Raw genomic sequence first — 11,796 nt, forward strand, 5'->3', positions numbered from 1 at the left:
TCTGGCATATAGAAAGTGATCGATCAAGGTAAGCTAATATTATCAATGTCTTAGTCACATCGCAGAACCAACTGCAGCTCTTGCAGAGTTGGCCACTGTTCTGTTAGGAGAGCTTGGAATCAAAGGCACATACACATGGAGCATTAAAACAAGACTCCTGACATGCAGTAACTCATCTAACTTTTAATACTACAATCATGACTTCATAAATTGAGAATCCAGTTCGCTTTCACAATGTCAGCGAGGGTCAGTAAATTCGAAGTGTTCATGTTACGTTTCTGGAATAGGCCTGGAGGAGGCAGCGGAAGGGCTCGAGTTAGGAGCCGGAGTCGCTGCCTAACCTTGGGTAGTAACTGGGCTTGTTTCTTCTTATGTAAAATGACTGAACTTAAAGGCCCTGAAGAGACATTCAGCCCAGTGTCCTCAGTAAGAGCTAGTAAACGTGTGGAAATACCATAGATAGATAAGACAAAACAGACTCTCTCTGTAGGGCACAGGCAGATGGACTATCACTGTAGGGATATTTAAGAAACTGTAAGAGGAATGGTGAAGGTGGGGAGAACATTCACTGAATAGTTTTCTGTACCTTGTAAATGAAAACAAACAAACAAACAAATAAATCCTTCTGGCAAAAAAAAAGTTTTTTTAACGACCAAATCACTGTGTGGGCCGCGGATATTGGGAAGAGGAAGTTTGGCCGCGGGCACCTGGATCCTGGCCCTGGATTCCCCTCTCCTGGACCCCTCGCCGCCGCCAGCGCACCCGCACCCAAGCCTCACCTTTCACCCGCCCGACCTGAGCGCGGATGCCAAAGCGGCTGCGGCCATCTTAACTGTGGGCAAGAGGAGCTGGCAAGGTCAATGGCAGAACAGGAAGAGAAGACAACTCGAGGGGTGAATGAACCAGGTCATCAACACCAGGCTGACACTGAAGCTGTTAAATGCCTTCCTCTAAAACAGAAGGAAGACAGAGAGCCACCATCTTTTCTGAGGACGCCTTCATGTCTCCGTCCTGGGACCACCGAGGACGTAACGGGCCGTTTCCTGTCGTCCTAGAGCGGTCCCATCCGAAGCTACTTCCGGTCCCCTAGGCCGGCCGAAACCCACCACCACCCTGCAGCGGAGGCAGAAGCCCCACCGTCCCTCCCTGGAGGGGTAGGGTTGGGCCCATAATTCCGCCCCCGCTCTGGGCTCCCAGCGGAGGTACGGGTGTAGGCCTGGCGGGAAGGAGCAGGGAAAAAGGCTGAGGGGTCGGGGAGGTGAATGTGGCCATGTGTTTCTTCCCCGAGGAGTCGGGGTGGGGGGTTGTTTGCGGTGACATATCTCCACCTGAGCCCGCTCGGTGAGGGCCAGCGTCTTGAATCTCTTAAAAGGGAAGGAGGTGGGTGGGATCAGCGGAGCCAGGTCCCTGATTTGTCCCCACTCCTGCCCCAGGATGGCTCTCTTTCCCTGGATGCTCGCCGTATCAGCCTAACTGAAATTCATAACTGAGCTTCCCTGGGCAGATTCCTCCATTGGCTACCCGGGACTTCCTGCAAAAAGTTCAGAACCCGTACAGGCCTTCAAGGCCCGTGGCACACTAACCTCCAATTATGACCAGATCTTTCTCTACAGGCAAGCACCTCCCACTGTAAGGACAGTAGCATCTCATTGGCTCCAGCTAAGTAGAATCTTTGCTCTTTGGGCTTGCTTCTAGCTTAATGAGCCTTTGTTCTTTCTGTTCTGCTCTGTTATATACTGATCTCCAGATCTAACATCCTTCAATGCCCTTTTGAAATGCCATCTTCAAGAAATTCCTTCCGGAGCTCCTATGCTCCGTGCTGGAAGTCTCTGAATTGCAGTTCTGTGTCCATCTCTCTATTCCTGAGCACAGTCTGCCCAAAGGGACTTTCCACACCTGTGCCAGCAGAGCTCCTACCTGGTATCTCTCTCTCTTAGTGTAAACTTAGAGCATGAACCTTATCTTGGTTCACCAGTGTCTCCATACCCAGAACATCTAGAACAATGCCTGGCACATCAGAGGTGCCCAGTACATTTTCATTAAATGAATACAAAGGAAGTTTTAAGAAATGTTTTTTTGAGTGATTAGAGTTCTTTCCCAGGACTGCCAGACCCCAAACCAGCCCTCATCAAATGGGTGGAGCAGGAGACGCAGCTGTAGGGTACAGATGTTCAGGATCCCCAGCAGGAGGAAACTTGAGAGAAAGCCATAAGTGGAAGCAACGTCCCAGTTCCAGCTGGAAGGGAAAACATTTGCTGAGCAAGCAACACCATCTATGTGTTCTTTACTGCTGGTGTTACTAATTTCTGCCAACCTGAATTTATGGCACCCACTAGAGATTGGAATCTTGACCTTCTCTTTCTCACTTAATTGGCTCTGAGGCATCCAAGTAGTCCCATGATCAGGTCACACTGTATGAATCATCCAAAGTCTAGGTCAGTAGCAATGTGCAAATTCAAGTTTAGGATGAAAGCAGTTCACCTTTCTCTCTTCCAGGTTCCCTGGTCACTGTAACAGCTGCTCCTTTGGTTGAGAGTATCTCCTCTGGTTGGCCCTGGAGTGGGTGGGAATGTCCTTGACTTTTGAGCCCTTCAATTGGCCAACACAGTCCAGAAGGGGGCTTCCAGGGGTTGGGTACCCATCTAAATTTGTCTGCCATAGTGAACATGAATAGGCCTTGGCGAGTTAACAGGAAAAAAGGCAAGTTTTGAATCTGCTATGTTTCCCAACAACCCCTTGGGAAGATGATACATTTGGAAGCAGAAGGAGTCTGTTTGGGAGTTGTCATGAGTCCCTGGGATCAGAGACACTGACCTGGTCTTTGAGTCTGTGGCTAACATTTCCTGTTGCCAGGACATTCCCAGGCCCTCAGTCTGCGCCCAGCCTCAGCACCTGGCACTCATGCAGTACCCTCATCTCCAGCCTGAGTGCAGTCATGGTTTACCTTTACCTTCACCTTGGCCTAGTGCACTCTGGGGAGGGACCCTTTACTTGCAGCCAGTGCAGTACCTCTCATGCTACTTGCTGACTCACACAGACAAGCATTCCTGCTACTGTCCTTACAGTGGGAGGTGCTTCAACCAGAGGCCACCAGTAGACCCACCAGCCTGCTACCATGGCCCTCAGGGGCTGACCCAGGGGTGCAGACTCTGCCCTGGCTTCTTCCCCAGGAGGTTCCAGACTCTCCTGTGAGCTTTTAGCACTACCCAGAATTCTTCCAGGCCTGTGTGTGAGAGGCACCATCATGGGGGATGGACACTGACAGGTGACAAAAAGCCATCACTCTTTTTAAAAAAATTTTTTTTTATTGATTTATAATCATTTTACAATGTGGTGTCAAAAAAAATCACTCTTAATGGAAATTTTCTTGTGTCCTTCAGGGGCCTAAGAGGCTAGCAGAACGAGGGCTGGGGTCAAGCTTTGGGGCAACTCTGTGTCCTTACCTTCTCCTCACCCTTCCCAAGTTTTTGTCTTCCCTCCCCTCTTTCTGCTGTGATCAGCTCTTTACTTGTTGAGCTCCCCTGGGGAGAAGCTTCCACCAGATACAAGGTGTTAGGAGGAGGCCTCAGGGAGGCTTGTGGAAAGAGGAAAACAGACAAAAGCTCCAGACTAGACCCCAGACCTGCTGAAGAGATGAAGTGCACTTCCATGAAGTGTGAAATGCTGTGACTGATTTAGCTGGGCAAAGGAAAAATATCAAGCCTTCTTAGGGCAGGGGACTTATGTATGAAGGCATGTGGGGAACACAGGGTAGGCAGTCAATAAATATGTCCTGTGAGACAGAGGGTTTGAAGGTAGAAATGATGGAGAGAGTTAGTGCCATTTGCTGAGATAAAGACTCCAGGAGGAGCGGTTGAGGGGAAGAAAGGGATGCGTTCAGTTTGAGCCACTCAGAGGTGCTTGTGGGACATCTATACAGGGTCAAGGTGGCAGATGGCCCTGTGATCAGGAGCTCAGGAGCCAGATTTGAGCTACAGGTAAACAGATGCTTGGGAGGCATCCTGTAGGGCTTGTAGCGGGAGGGTAAGTTTGCAGAAAGAGGGTCGTTTTTACTTTTCTCAGGCCTTTCCCTACTCTCCTCCAGCTGCCTCTGCGATCTCCTGAAGCAAAAGCTCCTAGAATTTCAGGCTCGACCTAGTTTCCAATAGAGAAGATTCTTTTACCCGCTCCATTTTTTTTTTTTTAAACTCTCAACATTGGGCAAAGCCTGCTGTCACCTAGGGACGGGCCGAAGCCCAATTATAAACGGTCCGGCGACGAAAATGAACGTCTGAATTCACAGCGGCAGAGCTGGAGGTCTTTGCTCCATGCCTGGGCGGGGCCGTGGCTGCGCCTCCCCGCGCGACGGGCGCGGGGACCCGGCAGGGAAGCCCAGTTGCCGCGCCCCCGGGACGGGCGCCGCGCTCTAGGGAACGCCGCCCCCGGGCCGGTGGCAGCGCCTTCTCGGGCGCCTGTAGCCGCCGCGGCCATGTTGACTGAGGGCTCGAAGACAAAGCCACCTGGAGACCCTGGGGTGGCGTCATCTGGGCACGATGGCGCGGGAGCAAAGTTCGTGGAGCCGCGTTGCCGCCATCTCTTAGGAAGGCACCTTCCAGTTCTGGTTCTCGGTGCAATTTCGGCCACCCGCTCTTAGTGTCCTGTCACCCTCGTGAGCCCTCGAGGGTCTGTTCCTGCTCTCCCGGCCTCACGACGGCGCCCTGACCCTTGGGCCCGGCCGGGGAGCGTTCTGGATCGCGGAGGTTCCGCGGACCCGGGCTGGTAGGGGTGGCTCTGGCTCACCTCCGGGGTGGCACTTATGATGGTGCCGCCCCCGGCCCCGCTCCCGGCGCGGGAACCTAACGGGGCCGGACGCCAGCGGGGGACACCTGAGCCCGTGAGGTTCGCGGACGTGGCCGTGTACTTCTCTCTGGAGGAGTGGGGGTGTCTGCAGCCCGCGCAGAGGGCCCTGTACCGGGACGTGATGCGGGAGACCTACGGCCACCTGGGCGCGCTCGGTGAGGCCCCACCTGCTCGCCTGCGCCCACATCCCCGGCCTACCCTGCCCAGCCTCTGGGTCCTGCACGTGGAGTGGGAGGCCCCAGGCTGGGTAAGTCAGGACCCTATGCGGCAGCCTCCCCTGCAGCATGAGCTTTGCATTCTTCTTCTCCAGGCTTCCGAGGTACCAAGCCAGCCCTCATCTCCTGGGTGGAGAAAGAGGCGGAACTATGGGGACCAGATGCCCGGGACCCGGAGGTGGGAGAGTGTCTTACAGAAGCAGACACAGGTGAAGTACTGGGTGCTTCGGGGAACTTCCTCTGGGCCTGACCCATCCTGCTGCCTGCCCTCTGCCAACTCCTTACCTGCACATCAGTTTCCTCCCTGAATTGCTTTCCCAGCTAAGGTTATTAATACCTGGTCCCTGCCTTCTTCTGGATTCAGCCTAAAAGGGGCTATGAGTGTTACCCAGGCCCTGCTGGGGTGCGGACCCTGGCATACCTGCCTTTCCACTCCCAGCTCCTCTGATTCTGAGCCCCTCACATCTTGTTGGTTTCTAAGCTCTGTTGAGCTCCACATCACTGACCCCTGCCTGCCCTCTAGGTTCTCTGTCACCTCCTGTGTTTTAGTTTACTTTCTTGTTATATTTTTATAGCAGCCTCCTCTCTCTTGGCTTGCGCTGTTTTCTTCCTCTAGTCCATCCTGTCCACCTGTTGCACGTTGCCCAGCCCTTCTGAACTTGTCAATGCCAGCCACCTTCATGCCTCTGTTTGTGCTGTTCCTGCTGTCTGGTGCATCCTTACCGTCCACTCATTTGCCATGATCCAGCTAAATTGTCATCCCCCAACCCCCATTTCCCCAGCCCTAAGATAGAGTGTACTGTTCCCCTGTTCCTTCCTTCTGTCTCTGCAGTGTTTCTTTGTCTTCTGCAGCTGAGGGAAAGGAGTCACTCCTAGCTTTCTGCCTATACCAAGCTGAGTCTGAGAGGCAGCAGTGGGTCCAGAAGGTGGCTGTATCTAAGAGACTTCTCTGTCACCATATGGGATGTGGGAATCAAGGATCAGGATAAGCCGGGGTCTGAGCTCTCTTCTTAACTCCCAGCAGGTTCCAGAAACAAGAAAGAGAGAGGACAGAGAGAAGGGACTGAGGCACTGGGGAAGAGCCTTTTTGTGGACACTCAGCCTCCTGGGCTGACGACTCTCAAACCCCTTTCTGCTGGGTTTTCTTATGGTTGCGAGCAGCCATCTAAGGTGCCTCGCCGGGGTCGCCCGCCACTCTGTGTCCATCCCCCGGTCCCTAGGGCAGACCAGCGTCACGGTTGCTACATGTGCGGGAAGAGTTTCGCCTGGCGCTCCACCCTTGTCGAGCACCTGTACACCCACACGGGTGAGAAGCCCTTCTGCTGCCCTGACTGTGGCAAGGGCTTCAGCCAGGCCTCCTCTCTGAGCAAGCACCGGGCCATCCACCGCGGGGAGCGGCCGCATCGCTGCCCGGACTGTGGCCGGGCCTTCACCCAGCGCTCCGCCCTCACCACCCACCTTCGCGTCCACACGGGCGAGAAGCCCTACCGCTGTGTTGACTGCGGCCGCTGCTTCAGCCAGAGCTCTGCCCTCTACCAGCACCAGCGGGTCCACAGCGGCGAGACCCCCTTCCCCTGCCCGGACTGTGGCCGCGCCTTTGCCCATGCCTCCGACCTTCGGCGCCACGTGCGCACCCACACGGGCGAGAAGCCCTACCCGTGCCCAGACTGCGGGCGCTGCTTCCGACAGAGCTCTGAGATGGCAGCCCACCGGCGCACCCACAGTGGCGAACGCCCCTACCCCTGTCCCCAGTGTGGCAGGTGCTTCGGCCAGAAGTCAGCTATGGCCAAGCACCAGTGGGTCCATCGGCCTGGTGCGGGCGCACGCAGGGGCCGAGGTGCCAGTGGATTGCCTATACCCTTGGCCTCTGGCCGAGGGGACCTGGACCCACCCGTGGGCTTCCGGCACTACCCAGAGATATTCCAGGAGTGTGGGTGATGGCCTCAAAGGTGAGGAGTCAAAGGGTGAAGATCAAGATATTGCCTGAGGCCCAAGGTGGCCTCAGGGGCCCAAAACTCTGTGACAGCTCCAGGAAGGGCACAGAATTCCCAGCAAGAGCTGGACCTGGGGCCTGAGGACCATCTCATCTTAGGCCCTCACCAGCTTGATCTGCTGATACCTTATTCCCTTCTGTCCCAGACTCCAGAAGCCCCTTTGTTGAGTTAGGGCTGATGTAAAAACCCTCACTAGATTTCCACTGTGGAGAAGAAAAGGCTGTTTCTCAGCTTAGACATAAGAGGACTGAGGTGGAGAGTTTTGTTTTACCCCTTGACTTTACTGCAGAATTTAGAAACTGGTGGCCATGTAATGAACCCGGCCCATGACAGACTTTTAAAATATTTTTCTGGCCCAGCTAGTGTTTAACAATGTGACAAATTATTGTTTAAGATTTAAAAGTCAGGATATTTCACACATAAAGCTAGGTTTCTGGCCTCTCACAGAACCACAATGGATGAGAGCTGAAGGGCAGTTGTCCCTTTGGATGGAGCCCAGGTTCTCCAGTTCATCACGCCTGTCATTTATCACCTCTTACCAGTATTAGCTGGCATTTGTCATGGCTTGGCCACATCTCTGGCAAAGCAGGCCCTCTCCTTCTGGCATTTTCTGCTCATCTACATGACCTGTTGGGCTCCTGTAGTCATTTGAGTTTACAAACTGTAGTCTACCTCATTCCACTGTTTCTGAATCAGGGATTCATGGAGACAGCATACATGTGAAAGGGTGGCAGGAGAGAAGGAAAAGCAGGCTTTATGTTAGACCTCGGCTTGTATTGCATTTTGTGGTTTATAAAGTACTGTCTTGTCCATCAACTCATTTCACCCTCATAGCTGCCTACAGAAGGAAGGATCTTGCTTGGAGAGGAGAATCCATCAGGAAGAGGCAGTCAGGACTGAAACTTCTGCCCCAAACAGAGTAGTGTCTCGCATGCCAGAGCTGACCTGCAGTTCCTGTTTTGAAGGGGAAGGGCCTGAGAGTGCCCTCTAATCCTTGGGCCTCCCAGGGAGAGCTCAGTGGTTCAGGCTTTGCCACTCTAGGCCCAGCCAGGAGGGCCTCATCACATTTTTGAATTGGAAGAGATCTTAGCTTTTCCATCCTTTTGCAGTTGGGGACACTGAGACTGGGGAAGGCTAATCAACCTGTCCAAGGTCACACACAGAGGGCAACTCTAGGGTTCCTGGTTTCCTGCTGTCTTTACCAGACCACTCCTGAATTCCTTGCCAGTGTCTCCACCAGGGTTCTGGAGGGATCTGCCCACTCCCTGTGATGACCCACAGGCATTGACCTGGACTAGGGACAGAGCAGCCCAATGTCAGTGAAGCCCAGATACAAGATGAGTGACCAAACAGCCACAGAGCAGACGAAGGCCAGGGAGAAACCAGCCTGAGATGAGAGCTCCAGGGCCAACAAAGCAAAGCTTGCATCTTCCCTCTCTTTAGGTACCTCCATCACAAAGGGGACCAGGCCAGGAACACTTGGGGTTAGTAGCCAGAGGGAACTGCACTCATCTATATTCCCAAGCTCTACACAGAATCCTCTCCCATCACCCTGTGACTCCATTATCCATCTACCACTAATTCCTTTGTGGTCAGAGTCCAGCTTTGTCCAGGTGATGGAAACAGCCAACCATGGGCAGACCCTTTCCTGCCTCTGATTGGGGTGATGCTTCGCCTCAAGGAGGAGTAACAAGGGCTTGAGTCCTTGGTGGCCTGTGTGCACTTGCCTTTTGACAACTCAGCCCTGTGTCTGGCCTTAGGAAGAAATCAGATTTATCAACCTGGAGAAGCTTGTAAAGGAAAAGGTAGAAAATTTGAGGAAGAGACACTGTTCAGGTAAAGAGATGAACTGACTTGATTCCAATCTAATCTTCAAATCTAACCCTATCAAGACCTCTCAGCCTAAACTTCACTGGGAGGATTGGCTCACGTGCCACCTGTCCCAAGGGGGACATGGGGCTGTGGAGAAGCACCTTGGAAGTGGCTACCTTTGAACCAGTTCTTAATCCCCTAGAGAAGCCAGTGTACAACCCATCCTTCCCCTGCCCCTCAGCACTGCCTGGGGAAGGCAGCCTGCAATACCAGTTCTCAGCTCAAACTCAAAGCCAGATCAGGACCCTGCCCTGAGCTTGCCAATTAAAGGTATAATTGCTACTTTCTCTGAGTGCTTTGAAGTTTGCAAAGCTTACTTAGGGCCCCCAAACCTGACCCAACTCCTCTGCTTCCTGCCCTGCTGACCCAACTTTCCACCACTTAATTTTTGAGTGTCATGAACGCTTAAGCCTCAGCATAAGCCCCTTATTACCTCCTCACTCCTTGGCATGGATGGGAGTGGAAGGGCCCCAAAGGTGGGGCTCACTTTTCTCTCCACTATCACAGGTCTCTGAGGCTCAGATCCTGAAGCAATTTAAGCCAGAAAGGTGCTTTCCCTACGGCTTCCCTGGTGTATTAGGAGAAACACTTGTCTACACCAGTGAAAACATGAACCCTGTCTACATGGCCAGAGTGAGAGGTCAAGGCTGTAACCATGTGGCCCATCCCTAGTTTGTCCAAGCTATGTAAAGGATAAGTATTGATTTGAGCTCCAAAAACCCGTAAATTTTTTTGGAATATTTGTTCATGTGTATCTTTCTAGGAACAGGATGTGCAAAGATGTTTATGACTCAGAAGATAAAACCTGCTCTAGGCCAGTGTTTTTCCATGTAAGGCCTTTCTGTCACAGAATCACGTGCAGTATCTCTTCAAAATGCAGCTATCTCCCTGGGCCCTGTCCCTCACCTATTGAATCAGATTCACCAGGGTTGTAATCTTATGCCTGCTAAAGTCTGAGAGAACCACTGCTCTCAACAACAACAACAACAAAAAGAATGTTATTTTCTAGCTACCCTTTGCTTTGCAAGAGTAGGGGTTGGTCTCAGGGCGTGTTCCAAGCGTGTCAGGCCAGCTGATGACCTCACTATACACAAAGATTCCCCTTTCCTTTGTTCTTCCTAAAGGGGCCTGTGTCATAGCTGGTCTCTTCCTGGGTACCTCAAATCTTCTTGAATATACAGGGGCAGCTCTCATAGCATCTGACAGAAGGCCTCTTAGAGGGCTTATCCTTTGCATACAGGGAGGAAGCAGTTCACACAGGAGCCCCTCTCACACTGAGAACCTTTGTTAGGGCTCTCTCTCAAGTGTGGGCCAAGTTGACCAGACCATAAACCTTGGCTGCACATTGAATCTGCCCCAGTGCTGCTGCACACCAGGGGATGAAGCTGTGAATAAAGTGGCTGCCTCTCAGGACACACACTGGGTCAAGTTCGAGCTCTCATCAGAGGCTTCCTTGTACTTTGAGTCTGTCACTGCTATGGCTATGTGGCAGGCAGAGGCTGGCTGCCTCTCGAAGGCCAACTGTATAGAGAGGACTGGTGTTGGAGGAGGCTGCCTGAAAGTTGGCTACTCTTTTCCTCTAGACACGAAGACTGAATTTCCACATGGAAATTCTAGTGCCAGAGCAGACTGAAGCCATGGCCCAACTTAATGCTCCACGTGGGGCTTGTGGCCCATACTATGAAGAGTGCAGGCAGCAGACCATGTTAGAGCTGGGGCTGGAGGGCTTGCCACACACTTTGCAGGTGACTGCTCCTCTCCTGTGTGAATTCTCTGGTGGGCAAGTAGGTTGGAAGTCAGAGAAAAGTGTCTCATGAAGGAGACGTCTGTCTCTCATTTGTGTACTTTGGGGATGCGGGGGACTCCAGGTGCAGCTCTTCCCGTAGTCAGTGCACTTTTCGTATGAAGATATTTGTCTGTGAGTCTATTGGTAAGCCTCTACTGAGATTGCTTCTCTCCAGCCTTTTACCACTTGGAATTCTCCAAATGCTTGCTCTCACCTCTTTTCAGGAGAATGGAAGATGTCATCTTTCCTCCTAAGCAGTTTCCTCCCTTCATTTTTATGGGAAGGCAACAGGAAAACACAATCTATGGCTCTTGCATCAACTCCCACAGGGAGAATTTGGCACATTGTCAGGAACACTACCAACTAGTTTCAGCAGCAAGTGTAGAAAAAGGACAAGAATTGGATCCTATTAAATCGTCTTTCCAGGGTCACTTTTTTCCTGATTTAAAGCTGCACCTACAGCAGTGCTTCTCAGGTTCCCTTCCTCTACAAGCCTCTATCCAAGTCAGACAGGACTGGAGAGTTTTTAGCCTTTAAGTCCAGATGGTTCTCTCTCTGTCCACTTCCCCTCCCAAACTCTTATTACCCTCACCTGAAGGAATTCTGATAGGATACTTGCCTCCCTGTGAGAAAATCCAGGAACCAGGGACTAAGGCTCCGTGGGATTGAGTTAAACTCAGGCTTTGGGGACGGCGGGGTAACAGAAAAGGAAGCAGCCTTCTCTCTGGGGCAGGATCCCCTCTAGTGGCCCCTTCCGCACATGGAACCTGTGGTAAGAAGGGAAGTGCTGGGAAGGAGAGTGTGGGGAGAGACAGAGGGAAAAGGGTGTCTGTCCTCAGATCCTTTGGCTTTCATTCTTCAGAAAGATAAAACACAATGAAGGGTAAATGGGGGCGGGAAAAGGTCTGAAAGCACAGGTCCAACTAGAAGGGAAAAGCCAGGGACCCCGCCTCCCACTCCTCCCGCAGGCACTTCTGGAGCACGGTGGAGGTGGAACCGGCCTGAGAAGCCTGCAACCAATCAGAAAGGTGCCTCGCGTTCCCTGGCGACTGTTAACGCCTAGCAGTTGGTGTAGTGGGAGGAGGCGGGA

At 52.5% G+C, this 11,796-nt stretch overlaps 1 protein-coding gene across 2 annotated transcripts; it reads left to right on the top strand.

Annotated features, from left to right (window-relative positions):
* The first annotated feature begins 765 nt into the window (after nt 1-765).
* Nucleotides 766-9,207, top strand: LOC105082800 (zinc finger protein 764). Of its 2 annotated transcripts, none has more exons than XM_010972454.3 (4): nt 766-1,202; nt 4,085-4,994; nt 5,150-5,263; nt 6,076-9,207. In XM_010972454.3, the coding sequence occupies exons 2-4, from the start codon at nt 4,796-4,798 to the stop codon at nt 6,990-6,992; spliced, it is 1,230 nt and encodes a 409-aa protein (XP_010970756.1). In that variant the 5' UTR covers nt 766-1,202; nt 4,085-4,795; the 3' UTR covers nt 6,993-9,207. The 2 variants fall into 2 exon arrangements, with proteins under 2 accessions (XP_010970756.1, XP_010970757.1); XM_010972455.3 differs by having other exon boundaries at nt 768-1,202; nt 6,079-9,207.
* Nucleotides 9,208-11,796: the final 2,589 nt, after the last annotated feature.

This window comes from Camelus bactrianus, chromosome 18, assembly GCF_048773025.1.
Source record: "Camelus bactrianus isolate YW-2024 breed Bactrian camel chromosome 18, ASM4877302v1, whole genome shotgun sequence".
NCBI lineage: Eukaryota > Metazoa > Chordata > Mammalia > Artiodactyla > Camelidae > Camelus > Camelus bactrianus.

What these genes read in the sequence shown, in the direction of transcription:
- LOC105082800 (XM_010972454.3), top strand. Translation starts at nt 4,796, where the DNA reads ATGATGGTGCCGCCCCCGGCCCCGCTCCCGGCGCGGGAACCTAACGGG. An exon ending in CGGCCACCTGGGCGCGCTCG is followed by an intron (nt 4,995 to 5,149) that starts GTGAGGCCCCAC and finishes CTTCTTCTCCAG; the next exon opens with GCTTCCGAGGTACCAAGCCA. An exon ending in TCTTACAGAAGCAGACACAG is followed by an intron (nt 5,264 to 6,075) that starts GTGAAGTACTGG and finishes CTTAACTCCCAG; the next exon opens with CAGGTTCCAGAAACAAGAAA.